The 22430-nt window shown below is 37.7% G+C and overlaps 1 protein-coding gene across 5 annotated transcripts in view; it reads right to left on the bottom strand.

The window, feature by feature from the left end:
- The window catches only part of PROS1 (protein S), a 106955-nt gene that overhangs the window by 58937 nt on the left and 25588 nt on the right, over positions 1–22430 (bottom strand). For 2 of the 5 annotated variants that reach the window (XM_020974824.2, XM_020974821.2), the window contains exons 2-5: positions 21605–21706; positions 10144–10301; positions 6179–6203; positions 1202–1288 (exon numbers count right to left, since the gene is read on the bottom strand). In XM_020974824.2, the coding sequence (XP_020830483.1) occupies positions 1202–1288; positions 6179–6203; positions 10144–10301; positions 21605–21706 (372 nt within the window). The remainder of the gene's footprint in view (positions 1–1201; positions 1289–6178; positions 6204–10143; positions 10302–21604; positions 21707–22430) is intronic. The other 3 variants (XM_020974822.2, XM_020974823.2, XM_078147439.1) reach the window with 3 other exon arrangements.

Below are 22430 nucleotides of genomic sequence, written 5' to 3'. Positions count from 1 at the left end.
TCCTGATCAGAAAACATCTGTTGTGTTCACATCTGGTGAGTTCTGCATGTCACATTTTAGGAAGCACATCAATAAGATGGATCATATCTAACCCTGACAGTGACCAAAATGATGAGAAAAGTGGAAACTGTGCCATCTGAGAATCAATCAAAAAGGGGCAAGAAAGGAAAAGACGTGAGAGACATTGTGCAGATAGAATCAACAAGACTTTGCAACTGATTCAATATGACATACGAAGGAGAGGCAAGAGTTGAGGCTAAATCTAAGGTTGAGTCCCTGTGTGACTGGAAGGATGGTGGTGACCTCAGTAGAAATGGGAAAGTTAGGAAGAAGGGTGGGATTTAAGGGAAAGATTATGAATTCTGTTTTAGACATGTTCAGTTTGAGAATATCAGATAAGGAGTTAAATTTGATAATGCCTAGGTCCCTCACACCATATGTGTACACAGATTTATGTAACATTCTATATACATGGTCTCATTTGAGCCTCACAATATCCTTGCTAAGTCATCACTACAGATGAGTTAACTGAGATTAAGAGAGGGTAAATAACTTATAGACAGTCATACAGCTATCAAATTCAGGGTCTGAACCTAAATCCTCATGATGCCAAGCTAATATGCTATTGACTCTGCATACTGTCTTGATATATGTACTTAAGTAATTCTTACACCGTTATATGGTATCAATAAAAATAAAGCTACACAGAATAAAATACTAAAAACCTTAGTTAGTAAATAACTGTTCAATTTAATATGAAGAATGTTATAAAAAAGTAAAGCTGCAAGATTCATAGAGTTAAGTTAAAAGTTGAAAATATACATTAGAATGTCTTTCTTGCTATGCATTTATCATGCATGTATGGCAGTATTGTAACAATAATCAACTATGAAAGACTTAGTTACTGTCATCAATGCAATGCTCAATACATTTCCAAATGACTCACAATGAAAAATGCTATTCACCTCCAGAAAGAACTGATGAACCCTGAGTACAGATTGAGGTATTTTTTTGCTTTCTTTGTTCTTCTTGCTTTTTTTTTTTGCAACAATGCTAATGTGGATTTTTAAAAAATATGTAAAGACTGATTTGCTATTATTTAAACAAATTATGTTTTTACATTTCTGTATATGAAGGTTAATGCCTAATACAGAATTAATACTTCAATGTTTGATATAAGATAAATACTGCAGACACTTACCATTGACACAACTCCTCAGGTCTGTGTAGGCACTGGTTGATTGACGTGCAGCTACAAATGACCCTACTCGGAAAGAACCAAGGCAACCTATAAAAACAACAATTTGTTTGCAATCCACTTATTTGACATGAATCCATGATGGAAATTATGGACAGAAAAATATACTCCTAGTAATTGTCAGCATTCAGTAATTAGACAATATTACCATGGATTTCTACTCGCCTTCCAAAAATAAAATAGCTGGGGGAGAAATTAAAAGATGAGAGAATTAATTAGGCATAACACCATACTTACTGCTGCCAGACTACTTGTAGTCTTAACTATCCGAAGCATAGCTTTGAACTCAAGAGTGAAAAAGACCTCTAATGACATAAGGGAATGGAATTGCCCTCAGTTTAGAACCTAATGACTTAGAATTTTGTGTAATGTTAAGTTCATTCATTCAACAAGTCTGACTGTCTAGTTATTCTTTACAATCTTATGTTCTTCCTATATTATATAATTAATAAGAAGCAGTGTTGGGGAGAAAACTGTTAAAAGCTGACAGACTGAGTAGTGACTATTAACGGGGGAGTGGGGAGAACAATAAAAAAAAACCAGGATGACTATAGGGCAATCCAGGGTTAATCAAAAAATAGGATGACGATAATATAATTTGGGGTTGGTCAATGTAAGCGTTAAACCTTAATAACTTCAGAGGTAATGACTGTGCCCACTTATTACTGCTACTGATATTCATAACATCACTCTAAATCATCGAGAAAAGTTTAAGCCATGTTTCAATATCTCTGTTTAAAAACACAAGATAGTAAAGGACACAAAAAATGGTTAAAATTTTTTAAAAGTTTGAATGTTAAGTTAAAACTGTCTTTTTTTTGGAGGAAATACCTCATTTCTTAAAGATGTCAGATAAAAGAGTATTACTATAATTTGTATGTCTTTTAAGCCTATTTTCATTTACAGTTTGAAACTCCAACTGAAAAGATGTAATATACATACATACACATACATGCTTAAGCACACATATATGCATGAATATGTATTATGATGCATATAAATATATATATCATGTGAATGCTATTTTGGACATGACGATTTTGAAATGCCTATGGGATCTCCCCTTTAAAAAGTCCAAAAGAGTTAGAAAGGTGATACTAAAGCCTAGGGGAAAGAATAAGGCTGGATGTATAGTTGGCACTTAATAACAAATCTCTGATTGATTCACTAAATACTCCTAGGTCAAGAAGTATGAAACATACCTCCAAATCAAAATTTTAACATAAACCCTATGAGTAGACTCCAGGACACACCAATGCGCCAGAGTTAGGTAAGCTACCAGTGGGGGGAAAAGGGTGGAAAATGATGAAGCTTTTCATTTGGTAACCTCTCATTTAGTTAATTGTTCTTGCTAACTATGTGCTCAGTTCAAGATGTTTCTGATCATCTAATTTTTAATAACTTCTAAATTTTGTTATCATGGAACAAAGTCCCATTCTTCTAGTTATAAACTCAGATAGTTCCTTGTTGTGGGATTTAGGTGTTATTAGTACCCTTTTAATGTTGGTATCCTGGAACAAAGTACCACTCTGCTTTCTCTTATAAGAAAGAAAATGTGGTACCCTTTTTTTTTTTTGTGAACAAGTCCAGGACTGATTTCACTTATGTGCTACCACCTCTCTTCTCTGAACTGACTTTCTTACTATCCCAGCTTCACCTGTGGTAGAAAACAAAAATTTTTAAAGCTTTTTTCCCATCCTCTTTATCATTTTTCTCTTTTTCTGCCCCCTAGAAGCAGCATACCACTCCTCTTTTAGGGGTCATTCAATCTTAGTCAGTCAGTAAGGTTTTTTTTGGTGAGGCGTTCGGTGTTAAGTGACTTGGCCAGCATCACACAATGTCAAGTGTCTGAGGCTGATTTGAACTCAGGTGCTCCTGACTCCAGGGCCAGTGCTCTATCCACTGTGCCACCTGCTGGGGATACATAGAAATGCAAAAAACAGTCCCTGTTTTCATGGGGCTCATATTCTAATGGGAGAGAATACATGCAAACTGCATAAACAGAAGATATTTTAAAGTTTTTAATACAATCATAAGGAAAAATTTAGGGAGAGATAGGTTATGAAAATAGGTCAAAAAGGAAAGTTTAAAAATCTATCAGGTAAATAGCCACATATGAAAACACAGTGAACTAGGCCTCTTTATTTTTTCCCCTTCACTTGCCTGGTTATTCTCTGTCTTATCTTCAAAGTCAGAAATCCTGTATGGATACAAATGCTAATTCAAGTTCTAGACTTTTAGGTAACATAAATTCAAGAAGCTGCTTCTAGGCCTAAGGCAAACAAAATTTTTGTTTTCTCCTGGGTTTCAGGATTATAAGGAGCTAACTGGCACTTTCATTGTCCAACCTAGACCAACTGACTTCTTCGTAAAATGAGATTAAAGTAGATGGATTCTGAGGACCCATCTAACTCTAAATTTATGACTAGATGATATCGAAGGTCCCTTCCAACTCTAAATCCTAAATCCCCTAAATTCCTTTTGAGCTCCAAGCTTCCCAACATAAGATCCCCCACTAACTTGAGCTTTTTTTTGTTTTTTTCTGTTGAAAACTCAAGCTCTCTACTGGATCTCCCACCTGGTGCCAGTAACCAATACACATTTTTTCCTGTGCCTGTTTGTAACTTCCTATTTTCCAGGATTCACAATTTACATTTACAAAGAAACTTTAAGAAGCTTAAGATAAAATAATATCAAATAATCCCCACATCAATAAAGGCTGTGTCATGGTAGCACAGAAAATAAGGTATCTGGGGGAAAAAAACAAAAAACAAAACTAAACAACACTTTATTATCTCTGATATATGCAAAGTTGGACCTTTTATCCTGAATTGACCTTATCTACCACACACAATCATGCACCTCTCACAACAAATGGCAGCCACAAGGATATTTTATGCTTAAGGGTTTAAGTACATTAAGATAATAATGTCATTCTATCTTGAAGGCCAAACTTTGAGACTTAAAAATCATTAGGGTATCTGAGAGTCTGAAAAATTTGCTTTTGAATTAGAAAGCTCTGTCTATAGTAGAATAGGGGAATATGACTTGGTTGGTGAAAGAACTGCCATGGATTTGATTTACTATTAGCAGGTAGCCAGATTCCTCTTGAAAGGCAGGGACCTAGTTAAGAAAATGACTTAATGACAAGGAGAATATTAGTTGTACATGCATTGCTTATCCTTACCTACCAGAGATGTCAAGGTTTCTCCTATCCTTAAAAAAAAATAATTTCCTTGACCCTGACATCCCTAGTAATTATTATTTGAAACTTTCCTCCCTTCTGTCACTAAGTTCTTAGAAAGAAAAGTCTACACTTACTGCTTCTCTTTTCTCACAATCATTCATTTCACCACCCCTTGTAATATAGCTTACCATTCTCCTAAATATAGTATCCAAAAGATTGTGAATGATCTCTTAGTCAAAAAATCTGACGATCCTTTCTCAGGCCTCACCCTAAGTCTGTGCTGTCCTGATTAGCAAGGAACTTACTGCAAGCATATATGGCCTACCCTGTCTTGCCATCCAGAGACCCCAGACTATGCTTCTCATCTCATCCCACCATCCAAGCCAAGCCATCATCTTGCCATCTGCACTGCCATTGTTCCCTCTATACCAGATCCCCTGAAATCATTCCCTGGGTGATTTAATCCACTCAGCAAAAACTGGGGCCATGCTGTTCTGACGAGTCAGTCAGCGAGTGTAATCACACATGACCCATTATATCTAGACAGCCCCAGAAGCCAGATATTGCTTCATACTCCATCCAATGACCAACCATTATATCCATAGCCTTACCATTTTCTGCACTCATACCCCCTACCCTGTTTTCTACCTCTTATTCTCTGATTAGTTATCAAATCAATACTTTCGTTGCCTCTGGAAAGGGCATATCAGTCGACTCTATGGTTACACTCACCATTCCTGTGATTTTCCAAATCAAAAGATGTTTCCTAGACCACCACTGCTTTATATATGTTGTCTTCTCCGTCTAGAACATGTTACCTCTTTGAGAGTAGAAATTATCTTCCTTTTGTATTTGTATCCCTAGTGCTAAGGCATAAGTGCTTTGGAACATTGTAAACACTTAATAAATGCTTTTCATTCATTCCTTGAATTTTCCGAATCTTTTGACATTCTTGGCCAGTCTCTTCTTCCTGGTTACCCTCTTCTTCCTTGTCCTCCATGACAGCATTTATTCCTGGATCTTCCTCTATTTGCCTGACCACTTCTTCTCAGTCCTTTGCTGGTTCATAGTTTTTATTTCCCCAAAAGTTCTTCTCTTCTCTCTCTTTTGAGCCATCCACTCTTCTTTCTAAATACTCTGTCATTTGGTGTTATCATCAGCTCCCATGGGTCCAGTCTTCATACAGATGCCTTCCAAATCCCAATTGCCAGCTGGACACCTCTACCTGGATGTCCTTCTAGTACCTCAAACATGTCCCAAACTGAACTCATTATCTCCCCTAAATTCTTCTTCCAAACTTCTCTATTTCTGTTGAAGGCATCAGCATCCTTCCAGTCTCTCAAACTGAAAACCTCAGAATCACTTATGATTCCTCTTCTCTCTTACCCCCTTGCCCAATCATAGAGGACCATATCTCATACTAGGTAAGAATGGTCTATTGCTAGTGGTCTATCATATATCATATAGTGAATATACATTCCTAAATTATTACAAGGAGTTAAATGCACTGTGAAGAGACAAAACGCAAAAAGCCAAAATACCACAGAGAAATTAAAGTCCAAATGTGTGTAACTATTTAACCTAGATAAAGGACAGAAAAATGTAACAGATTCTTCAGGTGACAAGATTATTAGAAAGAATTAGAAAGAATAAATGGGAGGTAGCTTGAATTCAATGACCTCTAATTTCCCATTTAATTCTAAATATTTTTAATTATGGTCTTTTGAACTTACCTAAGTATAACGGATAAAAATAGTTCTAGAAAAAAAGAAGAAAATATATCTTAGTAAATTTAAATTATACTACACTGATAACTTTTATCTAATGTCTTTAAATTATAAAACAAAAATATGTTGCATATTATTGATATTTTTACATTAAAATATTACTGTAAATTTCATCATAATAAGCAGCCAATGGTACATGGTCAGTAACACAAAGAGATGGCAAATAAACCAGAAATGCATTATTGATCAATTAATTTAAATTCTATGCCCTCTTAACCTAAAAAAAGATTCTAATACATGAATAATAATAAATAGCATTTCTATAGCACTTAAAGGTTTGCAAAGTGCTTTATGAATATCATTTTACATGATCCTGCCCTTTTATTTAAATCTAATCCATTCATCATCATTGATGATCAAAAAAGCCTATGTGGTGCATCATATATGCTATATATTTCAAACTAACTGAACTCAATAAATATTAAGTATGAGAGTCCATATTTATTAAGGTATACAATAATTTATTATTTTATCTTCAGAAAGTCCCCAATTTATAAATAATCTATGTCCTTTATTTGTAAGTCACTTTTGAACTATGAAGGCATTTTCCCTTAGAAACAATGTTATATATAGTGGTGAGGTTCCCAGGCCAGTTCACAAAAGCCTATCTGGCCCATGATACACCTGTATATGCCATTAAAACCTTACTACACGTGTAACAGTGTTTCTGTGGGACACTACATTTTTGAGTTACAACTTGAGATGGTAGGAACACCTCTCTCCCTTCTGTAGCCAAGCAATAGGAATATCCTAACCACTTTTAGTAGCTCTGGTGGATTGGGGAAGAAACACCAGAAGAGTAAGAGATAAGCGCAGGTATGGGGCTTCGGAAACTAGGGAATCTGGGGCAGGGTTTCTAGGGTAAAGTTTAAGGCAAAAGAGATTAAGGGAGTGGCAAGAGATGGTGAGCAGGTAAGTTGATGCCATTTGCCTAGGGTAGAAGTTCTTAACATTTTTTGGTTCATGGATCCCTGTAGCAATATGATTAAGCCTATGGATTTCTTCTCAGAATAATGTATAAATAATATATAAAATTACAAAGGAAAGCAACTGTATAGAAGTAAAGAAGCAATTTTTCCCATCCAAGTTCATGGATCCCTGAAATCTATACATGCATCCCTTGGGGGTCTATAGAGCCCAAGTTAAGGATTCCTTGGTTTGGGAGTAGGATTAATATTTTCAATATTGGGAGGGGCTAATATGGGGGCTGAAACCGTGAGAAATGGAAATGAAGTTTACGTTGTAGGAAAGATATAGGAAGATATGGAAGAGTGAAGAAAATAAGCATTATATGGTACATACTATGTGCCAGGCACTATGCTATGTGTTTTTACAAATATTATCTCATTTGATCCTCACTACAACCTTTGTGAGATAGTGCTATTATTATCCCTCTTCTCTAGAAGAGGAAACTGAGGCAAACAGAGGTTAAGCAACTTGCCCAAAGTCACATGGCTAGTATGAGTCTGAGGCTGATGAGGACAAATTTGAATCTGACTCTACAAGTAGTACTGTAGCAACTGTGCCACCAGCTGCTTCTAGGGTAGGTAGTAATATAAGGAGATTGCTGGTAACTTTTCATGTAAGGAGGAGGTTGAGAACAACCCATTTCATTCCCCCATTTCCTCTTGACATTAAATTTAAAATTAGGATAAACATAAATATGGTACAATGGAGAGTATGCTAACTCTAAAGTCAGAAGACCTGAGTTCAGATCCTACTTATGAAGTTTACTGTCCTTGAAACCTTGGGCAAATATTTAACTTCCCTGGGCCTTAGTTTTATTATCTGTAAAATGAAGAGATTACATTAGATGGCCTCTGAGGTCCTATCTAGATTTGTGAGCCTATGATCGCAAACTGATGGGTTATAAAAGTATCAGAAATTGATGGTCTTCCTCTAAATCTGCCCCCTTTCTTCCCTCATCTTCTCGGTTCTTTTCTCTTCAAAGCTAGCAATGACTCTGTTGCTGGGCTAGAGAAAAGGGATTAAAATAAGTAGCATTAAAGGTGCTCCTCCTTCCTCTTCTTGCCTTTCATCCCTCATTCCTGTTCCTTTCCATGTTGCCATTGCCAAAGACTCTGGGAAAAGGACCTAAGAGAAAAGAGAAACTCAGGGAATTGCTGCGTTACTTCTTCTCCTTCCTTTTTCCTCTAACACTGAAGAGGTGAGAAATCAAAGAGCAGGTTTGAGCATAGAGTAATTATGGGAAAGCCTGAGGCCTTCATGAGTAGTAGACGAAGTCCTCTGCAGTAGCAAGAGTGAAGGGGATGAGGAGTCTTGAGAGGAAGGAAGAAGAAATGGAAAAAAGGTAAGAGAAAGAGATTTGTAGTGGAATGGAAAGAGGTACTCCTGAGGCAAACTGACTGGCCACCTTTTATAGATAAGGTATATATGAGTTGGGCATTTGCAAGTTGGAGACTGCCTATGACAATAAGAGGCCATTTACCCAAGATAAGCTTTAGGAACATATGTAAATAATGCATATTTTCAATGATATTTTCCCATACTTGGAGAATACATTTATTTTCCTTCTCCCTTTTGCCTACTGACACAGCAAGCAACAAAACAAGGAAAGAATCTTTTTGGGTCAAAGTATAAAATTCAATCCTGAGTCAACTCAGGACTTTTTAAAGGCCACACTGTACTATACAGACTCTAGAGATTAAGACCTGCGTTCAGATCCCACCTTAATACTTAGTATCTGTGGGACCTTGAAACAAGTCATTTAACATCCCTAGGCCTCAGTTTCCATATGTGTAAAATGAGAGATTTCTACTAGAGGGCCTCTGAGATCTTTTTCAGTTCTAATGAAATCCACTCTAAAACTATGATTTTATAAATTCAGAGCTGGCAGCAGTGGTATGTTGTTAAGTGTTTAATAATCAGCTCTCTAACAATATTGTAGGTATAGTACACTTTTAAGTCAAATTTGATTATTAACATTTTTTCCATCACTTCCTTAAGTCTAGACAATCAATAAAATGAAAAATCAAGCTTTGAGTTGTGGCATTTGTTGATTTCCAAGGTATAAATGTTGATGTTGTTCAGTCATGTCCAACTCTTCGTGACCCCATTTGGGATTTTCTTGGCCAAGATACTGGAGTGGTTTGCCATTTCCTTCTCCAGCTCATTTTACAGACAAGCAACCGAGGCAAACAGGGTTAAGCAACTTCCTCAGAGTCACACAGCTAGTAAGTATCTGAGGCCAGATTTGAACTCAGGAAGATGAGTCTCCCTGACATCAGGCCTGACACTCTATCTACTGTGCCATTAGATGCCCCATGAGATATAAAGTGTAAATGCTCACACTGAAAATTAAACAATCAGCTTTCCTGAGCTGGTTTCAGGACACCCCTGGCTAGAAGGGGCCTTGGAGCACATGTAGAACAGATTCTTAAGGAACTAACAAAGTTGTAATGTTAGTGCAGACAACCCATTTGCTTCCCTTGCATCCCCCTGTTATCACTTTTCGATTAACACCTGACGTGACTCCATAAGATAATAGAGATGAAGAGGAAAATCCTATAGTAGTGTCTCCTATTTGACCTGGCCAATGTAATTATATACAATGCCAGGTGATGGAATGAACCCAGCCAGGTGAACTGTCCTTTCTGTAACTGCCTGAAGATCTACGTGACTTGTGGGGATATAAACTCAAGGCTGGTTCCCATAAAAAGGAACACTATAATTAGCCTTAATAAAGCCTCCACCTGGATGAATCCAGTGAAGCCAGAAAGTTCCTCTATAGGAGCTCATTTCATAAGGTCTTTATTGGGGCTTCTGTCTGCTGCTGGAAAAGTGAGCTTATCCTCTTAAATAAAAGCTCTTCTTGCTATCATGTGGTGGTTCTTACTGCCTTGTGCTCCCAAAATTCTAATCCTGGCCCTTTACATGTTATAGACTCTTACCGTCTCTGGCTCATTTTCAAACACTTCTCTAGCTTCTTCTTTGTTACACAGCTCTTCGATACATTCTCGTTCTAGATTTCCTTTTTTAGTTTCTTCCATAAAAGTGTTTGCTCTGCGTTTCCTCATAAGGATCTGTGAGGCATGTTGCTTTGACAAAACTTTGCAGAAAGAAAAAAAATGCTTGCATTAGTTCATTTTTATATTTTTCTTCTATAACTTGTTTGCTTCTAATATCAATTCCCATGAGTATTTGTACAAGTATGTATATAGTCTTAAAACTGAAAATGTGTTATTTTTTGTTAATAAGTACAAATATTTACACAGGACAACACACTTGTCAGCATATACAGTTAGGTAACTATCCTCTTGCCTTGTATATAATATTAAACATGTCCCATCTCCAGCTTTGAGAGATAAATATGTGCATGCAGCCTAATTTTGTCTGTCTTTCTTAGAATGAACTCTTTAAGGTTGACACTTCCTAATGTGAGAAAAAGCAATTACATTTCCATATAAGGAAATTGAGCGGAAAGTAGCTGTGGGTTAGAAACCAGCTAAAATTGGGTGAAACTGGTGGCTGGAAGGAGAACAAAGGTTAAGCTTTACTTAGAGTGCCCATGCTTGAAACTTACCTAGGGTAACATGTGGTGGGTGTTTGGGGAAATCTGTGAACTGTGCTGATTTCTACTTATGAAAAGAGGGACTTGTGGCCTGGAATAGGGATATAAGGTTTGTTTTCGCTTCTGTAAGGGTGTGTGTGCTCATCTTGAGTTCCACACCTGCTTGCTTTGGGAAGCGTATTAAAGGTTTCACTCCTTCACTCATCCTGAATAGGTCTAACTTAATGTGCTTATTTGGGCACCAGAGGTTATTTCCAACAGTATGGGGGCTCCTTTTGGGATGATGTCATCACACTGGGGATCCAGACCACCAGTGGAGAACAAAATGGGAGTCACTTCAGAATTTGGCAACTTCATTATCCAGGCAGTGGCCTCTCCTCTTCTGGCTTCAGAGGACCGAGAGTTTGACATTTCAAAAGGATGAGTGAACCAGTGATTTAAAAAAAAAAAAAGGAAGTAAAATGGCAGCACTACTTGAGTCTGTGCTCAGGGCAAGGTGAGAAAAATTTAGATTTAAGTACCACTTTGTTAGCGACCCAGTACAGGGCTAAGACGGGTTACAGTCCCCAGAATGGGAAGTAAAGAAAGATACCTGAGAAGGGAGGTTTGTGTCCTTCAGAGATTCCTCTGAAAAGCCCATCAGGGAGGATGAAAAAATATTGGGAAGACACAAAGTCTACCTGGAGTACAATGGTTCTTTTTGACCACTCAAGGTTAAAATTAGAATTGTGTGCACGTTGGTTTGTCAAAGCTGTCTGTCTGTATGTAAATGCTTTATGTTTGCCAGAAAAACTTCTAAGAAACTTCTAAGGTCTGTAATTAGAGAAAGAACATTGGGGAAGAACTCCCATCTTAGGCTTTCAGCAGGAGATTAAGACCAGAATCAAAAAGCAGGGACTCTCCCAGAAGTTAGTAGAAAGTGAAATCAGAGCAGCAAGAAGCCTCTATTGATAAGGATGTAGAACATATTGCCCAAGATAGAGAGAGCTGAGAATAGAAGAAACACTGAGAATTTGAATTCAAGTTTAATCAGATCCCCAAGCTAAGAGTTTAAATTACTGCCTTTGTACCCCTGTCAACAATACATCTGATATCTGGGCAATGTGTTTAAAACTGCAAAAATAAAGGTTTTTCTGTCTTTTGATGTGATCACTTTAGGAATTCTGTGATTTGTTTAAAATGCATAGTAACATTATAAAAGCTGTTTGTATAGAGAGTGAGAGGGAATGCAGTTCTCTGGATTTGCAATTCTTATATCCCTTGAGATCTCAGAACAGGGCAAAGGAAAGCAGCTCTGGTGAGTATAATTTTTTTTTTAAATTTGGAATGTAAAGGAAATTGGAGGTAGTTGGGGTAACATGTTTGAAAGAGTAGGAAAGAGGAGTCAAGATTTTGAACAAAAATATGATGGGTAGAGAGAAAGAAAAAGAAAAAATTATGTATGTAGTTTGAGAATTGGGTGGGGTAGGGTGTTCTAAGGTGAGCCCATGTGCTCTAAGTTCCTTACCCTTGGATGTTTGTTCTGGGTGACTTTGCCAGCTTCAAGGGGTTTTTAAAATGTGAGGAAGTTTGATTCTGTTTTGGGTAAAATAATTGAAAATGAAATTTTTGTAGCTTGATTTAAAAACCAATGAAGTTATAAAAGTCCGTCCACCTCCCAGGATAAATCTGTAGAAGGGCTTTATTAAATCTGGCCTTGCATAAATTTCAGCTATGGTAAAGATATTGGTTATTGTGATTGGAGATTGTTACATAAAATCTTAAAATATTTTCCTGGGTAGTTCAATTAATTATTGGAACTCTAGAGGCTTTCTGCCTGGGGCTGGTTAACATTGATACAAATTGCTGAAGCCTGAGATTCTAAGGAGTACGAGTCTTATCTGACATGCCTCTAAAAGGGAAAGAGGATTTTTCTGCTCCCTTAAGGAGAAAAGAAAAGGCGGGAGAATTATTTAGAGTAGGAATTAATCACCACATGTCTTTTTAAGTGAATATATGAATTTGTGGAGAATATTTCTTTTTAAAGGGCCAAGAATATTGGATTTAAAGCAAAAATATTTTTAAATGTTTATCATTAGTGATTATAAATTCAGAAGTTTACTGTTCTATAAAGAAAAAATAATAATAATGGTTGTTATTGTTGAGGTTTAGAGTTGGGAGAGCTGGCTTAGATGGAAAAAATTCACTTAGACCTTCTCTGTAACCATTGGGAGCTTTATTGACACAAAAGCAGCAGATTAGCCCTGGAAAGAAGACTAGGAACAGTTTTATTGGAACAGGATGAGGAGGATGATCACTTACTTGCAAGTTAGTTTTAGAAGTTTTATGGGGGTTAAAGATTAAAGACAGGTCAAGAAAGGATTTTATGACATAGGATGAGGGAAACAAGGGAATTCTTTATGTTTTTACAGGGAGGGCACGGTTAGAAATTAAATGATGGGGGAACATACTGGTTCAGGATAAAGGGGAAAAGACTTAGGATGCCTTTCAAGTTGTAGAGTGAATGAGGCTTCACAGAGTATTGAAAAAGCAATATTGGTGTTCTCTTGGCCCTTGGGGTGCTGTACGTCTTCCACTTCATTATGGGACATAATGATACTTCCTTCAGGAAGCATTTTAAATAAAGATTTCACTGCTTCACTCATCCTAAGTCTGTTTAACTTACTAAGCCTATTAGGGCACCAGAGGTTATTTCTAACACTAATAAAGCTACTCAACTTTAGTGGAAACCTTGGGAAAATACTGAAGGAAAGTTCAAACTACTATTGTTGAGGTTTTAAAGGTTTAGGAGTTCTGGAACCCTGAAACAGTGAAAGTGGTTCCTGCCTAAATGAATTCAACCCAAGCCTTCTTTCAGCCAAAGACAAGGTTTATTGGAACATCGATTGGGGGTGGGGGAGATTTTAAGAATCTGACGTACTGGCCAGGGTCTTAAGAAATCTAAGCATTTGCATCGCTAATGCAAGCAGGCCAGATTTTAAGGATCTGAGTACTTGGCTAGACTCTTAAAGAATCTGAGCACCTTAATGGAGGTCAGATGGACTTTATATATAGAAAGACTGTGGGCAGGAACTAGGAGTGGCCAAGTAGTTTGGGGTGACGGGAGGAAGGGTCTAGAGAGGATCTTGATGAGAGTTACTGGGAGGCTGAGAATGGGATCTAGAAAGGATCAAGGATGGGAAGTATCCGGGATCATTGGCAGGGCTGGGCTAGGTTTAGAGTAACAAGGAATTGAGAGATTAGGTTTAGGTGATAAGGAAGGGCCTGTTGACAAGATTATAACCTCCAGAGAATGCTAGAGACTTTCTTGATCAAGTACCAACTCAAGGAGAGTCCAAAGTGGGGTTTTTCTAGGGCCCGTAGACAAATGGGACCCAAATTCTTTTTGTGGTAAGGAGCAAAGGTCTCGGCTTGGGCCCATACCCCATCATTATTAATCAGGTCCTCAAAATAAAATTCACTTTAAATTATCTCTGTTATTCGATGATTGGAAGAGTAAGAAAAATACTGGAATTCACAGCTATTTCAAAAGCCTAGTATCCAGTATCTAGTATCTTCTCCCTAAATGATCCTTTTACCAGGTAAGCAAAAAATAAACTTAGCTGATTTTCTCTTCCTCTCCTGGCTTCTCATTATCTCCTGGTTGAATTAATAGCTTAAGGTCCAAAAGCTTTGGCAGAGGAAGGAAGAAAAGCAAAGGGGCAAGCTAATTACATAAGAATTATTAGCCCCTGAATAACCCAGAGTTATTTGCCTTTCAAGAGTGAGATAAGAACTGCTCTTTTATTTCCTTTGCACGCCCAAATAGGAATTTAGATTTGAGGACTGAATAAATTAGTAGATTTTTTTTCTCTAGTGGACAACCTGATCTTTGACCAGCAGGACCAGGGATTTGTTACCTATTTCCTTCACACCAGCCTTTGTTAATTCAGGACCAGCAAGCCTTCAGGCCCCCATTTCATCCAAAGGTGCACATTATTCAGCATTAAAGCAATCCCCTTATTGGCCACTAAATAGAATCAACGACTCAGTGGACCTTAAAAAGAGAGTCTCCCAACTGCCAAATGATTGGGGATTATCTGAGCCTCTCCTTGGAGAAGAAGGGCAGGGATCTGATGCCATTCTCTCACCCTGTGAGCTGCAATCATATGGCACCTAAAGCACATGTCTTGCCTAGGTAAGCCTAAGCCTGGATTTTCAGCTGCCTCCTTCTCTTTTATTTCTTTCCTGAAATTGGACACTTCTACCTTTTAGGGCAACATGTGAGTTACACATGTCCAGAGATTCTTGGCACTTAAAGTAGATGGGATTGTCAGCAGGAAGAATTTTATGCAACTACAGAGGAAGAGCTCTAGTCCCTGGCCTGGTTTGCCGGAAAGCAGGGACTTGGAAGGGATTGTTTAGACAGTGCAGAGTGTCATGAAATGTCAATTCAGTAAGGCTGAAAACTCCCTTTGTCTTGACTGTTTTAAGTCTCCAAGTTTTTGTCAATGAGTGATTGTGTTTGTTAATCATTTCTTTTTGTAGAGGAAATCAAAAACTGTTTTACACCTGACTTGTACCCAGTAAGTGGGCCAAACCTAAGCTATAAGTGATTATTTTTTCCTGGAATTCCAGGGAAGGAATGTTAAAAAAAAAAAGAGAGAAAGAAAAAGAAAATGGTGGGGAGGGCTCTGACCACTATTTTTTAGGGTCCAGGATCCCCCAGAACTGTGCCCAGTCTGAGCATATATGCTTCTAGAATTGAAAGAGGTACTTTAGTAGAGTGAGAGGCCAAGAGACTCAATCACCCTAGGCGAAGGAGATGGTTATTGTTACATTATAATTCTATTCGGGAAACAAGCCTTTGTAATTAGTAGGAAATCTTTTCCTTGGGATAGTAAAAACTCTTAAGTGAAAATGTTTGGCAACTTCCTCTCTATTCACGTTTATAGAGCCTAGACAGGATGCCCATTAACTCTGGGTGCCCCATCACTCATTCCTGGGCCCTTTTCTCTTCTCTCTCTATACTATTTCACTTGTTAATCACATCAGCTTCTGGGGATTTAATTATCATCTCTATCTTCTTGTTGCTCAGCCATTTTTCAGTCATGCCTGACTCTTTGTGACACCATTTGGGGTTTTCTTGGCAAAGATACTTAAGTGGCTTGCCTTATCCTTCTCCAGCTCATTTTACAGATGAGGAAACTGAGGCAAACAGGGTTAAGTGACTTTCCCAGTCACAGCTAGTGTCAGAGACCAGACTTGAATGAAAGAAAATGAGTCTTGGGGGTAGTTAGGTAGTACAGTGGATAGAGCACCGGCCCTGAAGTCAGGAGGACCTGAGTTCAAATCTAGCCTCAGACCAAACACCTGACACTTACTAGCTGTGTGACCCAGGGCAAGTCACTTAACCCCAATTGCCTAAAAAAGAAGAAGAAGAAGAAGAAGAAGAAGAAGAAGAAGAAGAAGAAGAAGAAGAAGAAGAAAATGAAGAAAATGAGTCTTACTGACTCTAGGCCCAGCACTCTATCTACCTCCTGGAAGACTTGAATTCAAATTCTCCCTCAGACACTTATCTTTTCCAAGAAGCCTTTCCTGACCCCTCTTAATTCCAATGCCTTCCATCTGTTAATTATTTCCTATGTATATGTGTGTATGTGCATATATACATACACATACACACAAACACACATGATACATGTATGTATATATGTATATTGTATGTGTATATGTATATGTGTATATATATGTATGTATGCATGTATATATATCTATATATACATATTTGTTTGCATGTTGTCTTCCCCCTTAGATTGTAAATTCCTTGAGAGTGAGGACTCTTTCTCCTTTTTGTACCCTGTTTTAGCATGTTGCCTGGCACATGTTTATCGATTGACTGATTGAATGATTGATTGACTGGGCACCACCATCCTCCCAGTCCCCCATATCCAATCTGTTGACAAGGCCTGTTGATTTTGCCTTTACAGTATCTCTCATATGCATTCTTTTCTTTCCTCTGACACAGCCAGTACTATACAATACAGGCCCTCATTACCTCATGCCTGGATTATTGCAATAGTCTACTAATGGGTCTGCCTGTCTCAAGTCTCTCTCTCTCTCCAACCCATACACACACACACACACACACACACACACACACACACACACACACACCCTGTCACTCAATAAACTCCAATGGCCTCTAGCGTCAAAATCAAAATGCTCTGTTTGGCATTCAAAGCCCTTCATAACCAAGCTCCCTCCTACCTTTCCAGTTTTCTTACACCTTACTCTCCAACACATATTCTTAGATCCAGTGACATCTCTCATTCCATTTCTCAGCTCTGGGAATTTTCATTGGCTTCTCCCTCATGTATGGAACATTCACCTTCCTCCTATCTATCTCCTGGCTTCCCTGAATTCCTTTTCATAAGGCTTTCCTTTTCTCCAATCCCTCTTAATTCTAGTGCCTTCTCTCTATTGATTATTCAATTTATCTTCTATGTAGCTTGTTTATGCATAATTGTTTGCATATTATCTTCTTCATTAGACTATGAGAGAAGATACCAGCAATCCTTAGCGCAGTACAGGCACACCTCAGAGATATCCTGGGTTTGGGTCCAGAACAACACAATGAAGCAAATAGTTTGATAAAATGAGTCACATGAATGTTTTGGTTTCCCAATGTACATAAAAGTTATGTTTACACTATACTTTGGCCTATTAAGTGTGCAATATATTATGTATAAAAATATAATGTACATACCTTAATTTAAAAATACGTTGTTACTAAAAAATGCTAACCATCATCTGAGCCTTCAGTGAGTGGTTTTGCTGGTGGAGGGTCTTGCTTGATGTTGATGGCTGCTGACTGATCAGGGTGGTGGTTGCTGACGGTTGGGGTGGCTGTGTCAGTTTCTTAAAATAAGACAGTAATGAAGTTTGCCACATTTATTGGCTTTTCCTGTCACTTGAACACTTAGAGGCCATTGTAGGGTTATTAATTGGCCTGCTTTCAATATCTTTGTGTCTCAGGGAATAGTGAGGCCCAAGGAGAGGGAGAGAAGTAGGGAATGTCTGATCAGTGGAGCTGTGAAAACTACAAGTGCAGTTCACAGCACCCCAAAACAATAACAATAATAACATCAATGATCACTGATCATAGGTCACCATAATAGATAAAATAATAATGAAAAAATTTGAAATACTGCAAGAATTACCAAAATGTGACATGGCGACATGATGTAAGCACATGCTATTGGAAAAAATGGCATTGATAGACTTGCTTGATGCAGGATTGCCACAAACTTTCAATTTGTAAAAAACAAAAAAAGCAATACTGCAACATACAGTAAAGTGAAGCACAACAAAATAAGGTATGCCTGTACCTGGTTAACACTTAGCACAGTACCTGGTACACAGAATAAGTTCCTAATTAATGCTTGTTGACTGACTGACATCTTGATTTCAAGTCTGGCATGGTATTCACTACACCATTACATTGCTGATCCTATAACTAAAAGATAGTTGCATCTTTTAAGACAGATCATGGGATCATAGTTCTAAAGCTGGAAGCGACCCCTGAGGACACCTATCCAATTCCTCTATTTTACAAAGGAAACAGTCCTTTAGGCCAAGTAATTTTTCCAAGGTGACAAAGGTATTATGTGATAGAGCCAGGATTTCATCCCAAGACCTCTGACCCTCAAATCTAGTGATTCTTTCATTTTACTACAATAGTGAGGATAGAAAAGTACAGCAGGATAAGGAAACAGCAAAAACCATATAGATGAATTAATAACCATGTATGGGAAACTCCCCCAAGAAGTTCCTGCTATGTTGTGGGCTACCAAACATTGCTACTGTAAAGATTCTAGCATCAAAGAAGACCAGTGGTGTGTGCTTCAGGAAATTGGTCATGATAGCCTCTGGGTTGTAGAATGTTTGAAGACTGATCAAGGCAGGATGAAAGGATAAGGTTGGGCACCTCAGACCTGGAGCCCTGGGTGTATCCTTTGTGTGACCTTTAATATATTCTTTTCATTACATTCCTTTTGTAACTGTCATCAGGAGAGTTGTAGTGTTTTGTGTCTATGCATGTTGCTTAGGAAGCAATACATATGCACCCAGCGGAGGGACTGGGATAGTGAAGCACAGACAAGGTTAACAGATGTTCTATCCCTAATAATACCCTTATTGAGCTGCTCCCCCACCCACCAAGGGAATAGGAGTATCAGCAAGTGGTCTTCTGGTAACCCTGGTTGTTGAAAGTCAGGAACTTTAACAAATAGAAGGTCTAATGTGAAAGCATTAAGAAAGATACAAAGCATTATGCTAATTCATATTTGAAAGAATCACTGGATTTGGGGGTCAGAGGTCTTGAGTTGAAATCCTTTGTCACCTAATAATAATAATAATAATAATAATAATAATAATAATAATAATAATACCTTTGTCACCTTGGGAAATTCTAGCTTGGGATGGAAAGAGAGAAAGAAGAGTTCAGACAGAGTGAAGCATTTGAACTAGACATTGAAGAATAAGAAACAACTGGACAGGCAGAGTGTTCAAGGCAGAGGGAACTACGAACATTCAATTTATTTAATTACATTGCCACCAAAATTGAGTGACCAAGATGTTTTCTTTTCATCTAGGGTGGCCCAATTATATGACTTTTTTTTTTTGGTTCAGTCATCTTCAATTGTTTGACTCCTTGTGACCCCATTTGGGGTTTTATTGGCAAAGATATTGTTTTGTCCTTTCCTTCTTCAGCTCATTTTACAGACAAGGAAACTGAGGCAAAGGGTTAAGTGACTTGCTCAGGATCACAAAAGTAATCAGTGTCTGAGGCTGGATTTGAACTCAGGTCCTCCTGACTCCAGGTCAGTTGCTCTAGCCTCTAGACTACCTAGCTGCCCCATTAATAATCAGACTACCTTATATACACTCAAGTCCCACCTCTTACTTGAAATTTTCCTAACAGTACCACCCTACTGGGAAGTGATTTTTCTGTCCTATGAACTTACATCTTTGTTTTATGTCTCCTTAGGTACTTATATTGCTCTCCTAATATTTATTAGTTGATGTACCTTATTTTCCCAACTAAATTATAAGCCTTTTGTGAATAAGGACCATATCTTATTCATCTTTGTATCCACTTCGTATCCACTATAGGATAAGCACAATACCTTGCATATTGCGGTCACTTAAATAATTGTTTAAAGAATACAGTGAGTTAATTAACAATTCATCAGAAAAAATTATGTTCTAGATGCTGTGCTAAACTGCTAAACCTTTCTTTGTAAAGAAAGACAGTCTTTGCTCTCATGGAGCTCTCAGCCTAGGGGAGAAAATGACATGAAAACAACTGCATACAAACAAGCAAACAAATTATTGGAGATAATCAAAAGAGGGAAGGCACTAAAATTTAGGGGAAGGGTTCTCAAAGAAGATAGGATTTTTAGTTGGTACTTGATGGAATCCAGGGAATTCAAGAAGTGCAATGAGGCAGTATGAATGTAAATAAGTCAGGCTGTATCATAGAAAAATAAACAGAGAAGAGATGAAAATACTCTGAGGCAAGTCCTCAACTTTAGTTACACAGATCTTTAGTATTACAAAATATTTTCTTCAAATAACTCTGGCACATGGATGACACATGTGTCCCATTTTATAAATTAGGAAAATGAGGCTCAGAGAAGCCTCACAACCAAGTGTCATGTGACTAGTAATTGTTTACAGGAAGCAAATTGAATAAGATGCAAAAAATCTGAAAGCGAATTTCAACAGCTACAGTTTCTAAGACTGTGATTTAACTGATGACATCAGCGCAGCAGTAATATCTATTTAGCCTATCTTTTTTTTCCCTTCTTGTTTATCATGTGTAGCTATGCTTTGAGGTAGTTCTGACACTATCAAACCTCTTCTTAGTGTGTTTCCACAAACTCCACAATTTTGACCCCCCAAAATGCCAAAAAATGCTTCATCTGATTCCAAGGTGGGTTATGGACAGGCTCCCACATTCTTTCCTTTCACCCAGTTTACAAAATGTCTTAGATGTCCTAGTGCTTCCATAATGTCAGATGTTAACAATGAGTTGTGAGGCAAAGGAAAACATCTGGAGATAGGCTCCAGAGATAACTCTGGAGGAAGACCTGAGTTGGAGAAGAAAAACTATTTAAGTAAGGTCTACACTTAGGGCAGCAATAATGTTGGATTGTCAAGTCAACTCCTCTTTTGGAAGCTCACAATACAGTTTGACTATAAGTATTGGATTAAAAGGTCAGATAAGGTTGTAGAGTGCTTGAAGTATTTCTGCTGTGGAAATCTAGTGTTCTTTTCTGTTTATTTTGTGTCTTCTCAGATGCTGACCATCTGAAAGAGATATTTAAGAGTTTAAGGTGTGTATATTCCCAAGGGTTTCTATGTGTAGATCTTTTGTTGGCTCCCATGAAGTCCCTGTAACCAGACACAGAATTTATAAAATAGGGGACCAACAATGATATATCATGCAGATTTAAGTTAAAGCCATATAGCTGATCCCTCATGAATTAGATCACGCCATCATACTAAGGAGGGGATATCCAACAGTAGGCATCATAACATAAGGCTAACCACCATAATGATAAATAAAACTAAAAGCTGGTTCTAATAAAACTGATTAACCAATTCTTAGCTAATCTGATTTTTAAAAAGAGAACAGAAAATCAAATCAATAACATAACAAATTTGCTAGTTAAAATCAGAACAAAAAGAAATTAAAAAATAATCAGAACATTTTATGCACAATTATGTGGTAATAAAACCTAGAACATAAAAGAAATAGAGAAATACCTTCAAATGTATAAAATAATACAAACCTGAAATTGCCTTACTGATGGATTCCTTCCCTCCATCATGGAAGAATGGCACCAGTGAAGTGGATCTAGGTTGGGATCCAGGTATGTTATTAGGGAAAAGAGCTTTGGAAAATAAGATAAGTACATGGAGAGGTTGGTAATTTCACCTATTTCTCCATGGAGTCCATACTTTCTCTACCTGAAAAAATGGACTGATTGCCTGGTCATCCATTAGGGTAGGGGTAAAAGGGAAGCATCCCTGCTATTTTCCCAGTAGGTTCTTGACATGAGTGCATACTTTAAAGGATCTCACGTAGTGCCTAACAAACTTCTCCACCTGGGTCCATGAGAAATGCCAAGTGATAATGTCCTGAGTTTTTAATAGTACTCTGTGACCTGTTGCTCAGTTGCCATAACATAGGTAGAATATGTTCCTACAAATCAATCCTAGAAGTATCAAAGGTCTGGGAGTAGACATATTAGGTAGTAGTCTAGAAATTAAGTACTGATTTTCCTTTGGCAGGGAGGTTCATTCCAGTTTTAAGGGAAGTCTGAGAATCTGGGATATGCATCCCTTGGTCTTTCTAATGATAGAGACCTTCTAGGAGATCTAGCTATGCTTGGTGGTTGCTGAGCTTGGCAGGTATAGAAGTTGTGATGGTCAGGAATAAAAACAACACATTCTGACTTTCAGGATATTTAGTGAACTTTCAGTTCATCCAGATTACAAGGATTTTGAACAAAGATTACAAAGTAAATATTTCCAGGCAACCACAACTCCCCTGAGAAACTACCTAGCAAGGATAAACAAGAGCACCAGAAGAAAGAAACATTCAATAAAACAAAG

Source organism: Phascolarctos cinereus, unplaced genomic scaffold (genome assembly GCF_003287225.1).
Source record: "Phascolarctos cinereus isolate Bilbo 61053 unplaced genomic scaffold, phaCin_HiC Scaffold_7;HRSCAF=346, whole genome shotgun sequence".
Classification (NCBI taxonomy): Eukaryota; Metazoa; Chordata; class Mammalia; order Diprotodontia; family Phascolarctidae; genus Phascolarctos; species Phascolarctos cinereus.
The sequence above is the reverse complement of the archived record's forward strand: the minus strand, read 5'-3'. Positions and strand labels throughout refer to the sequence as shown.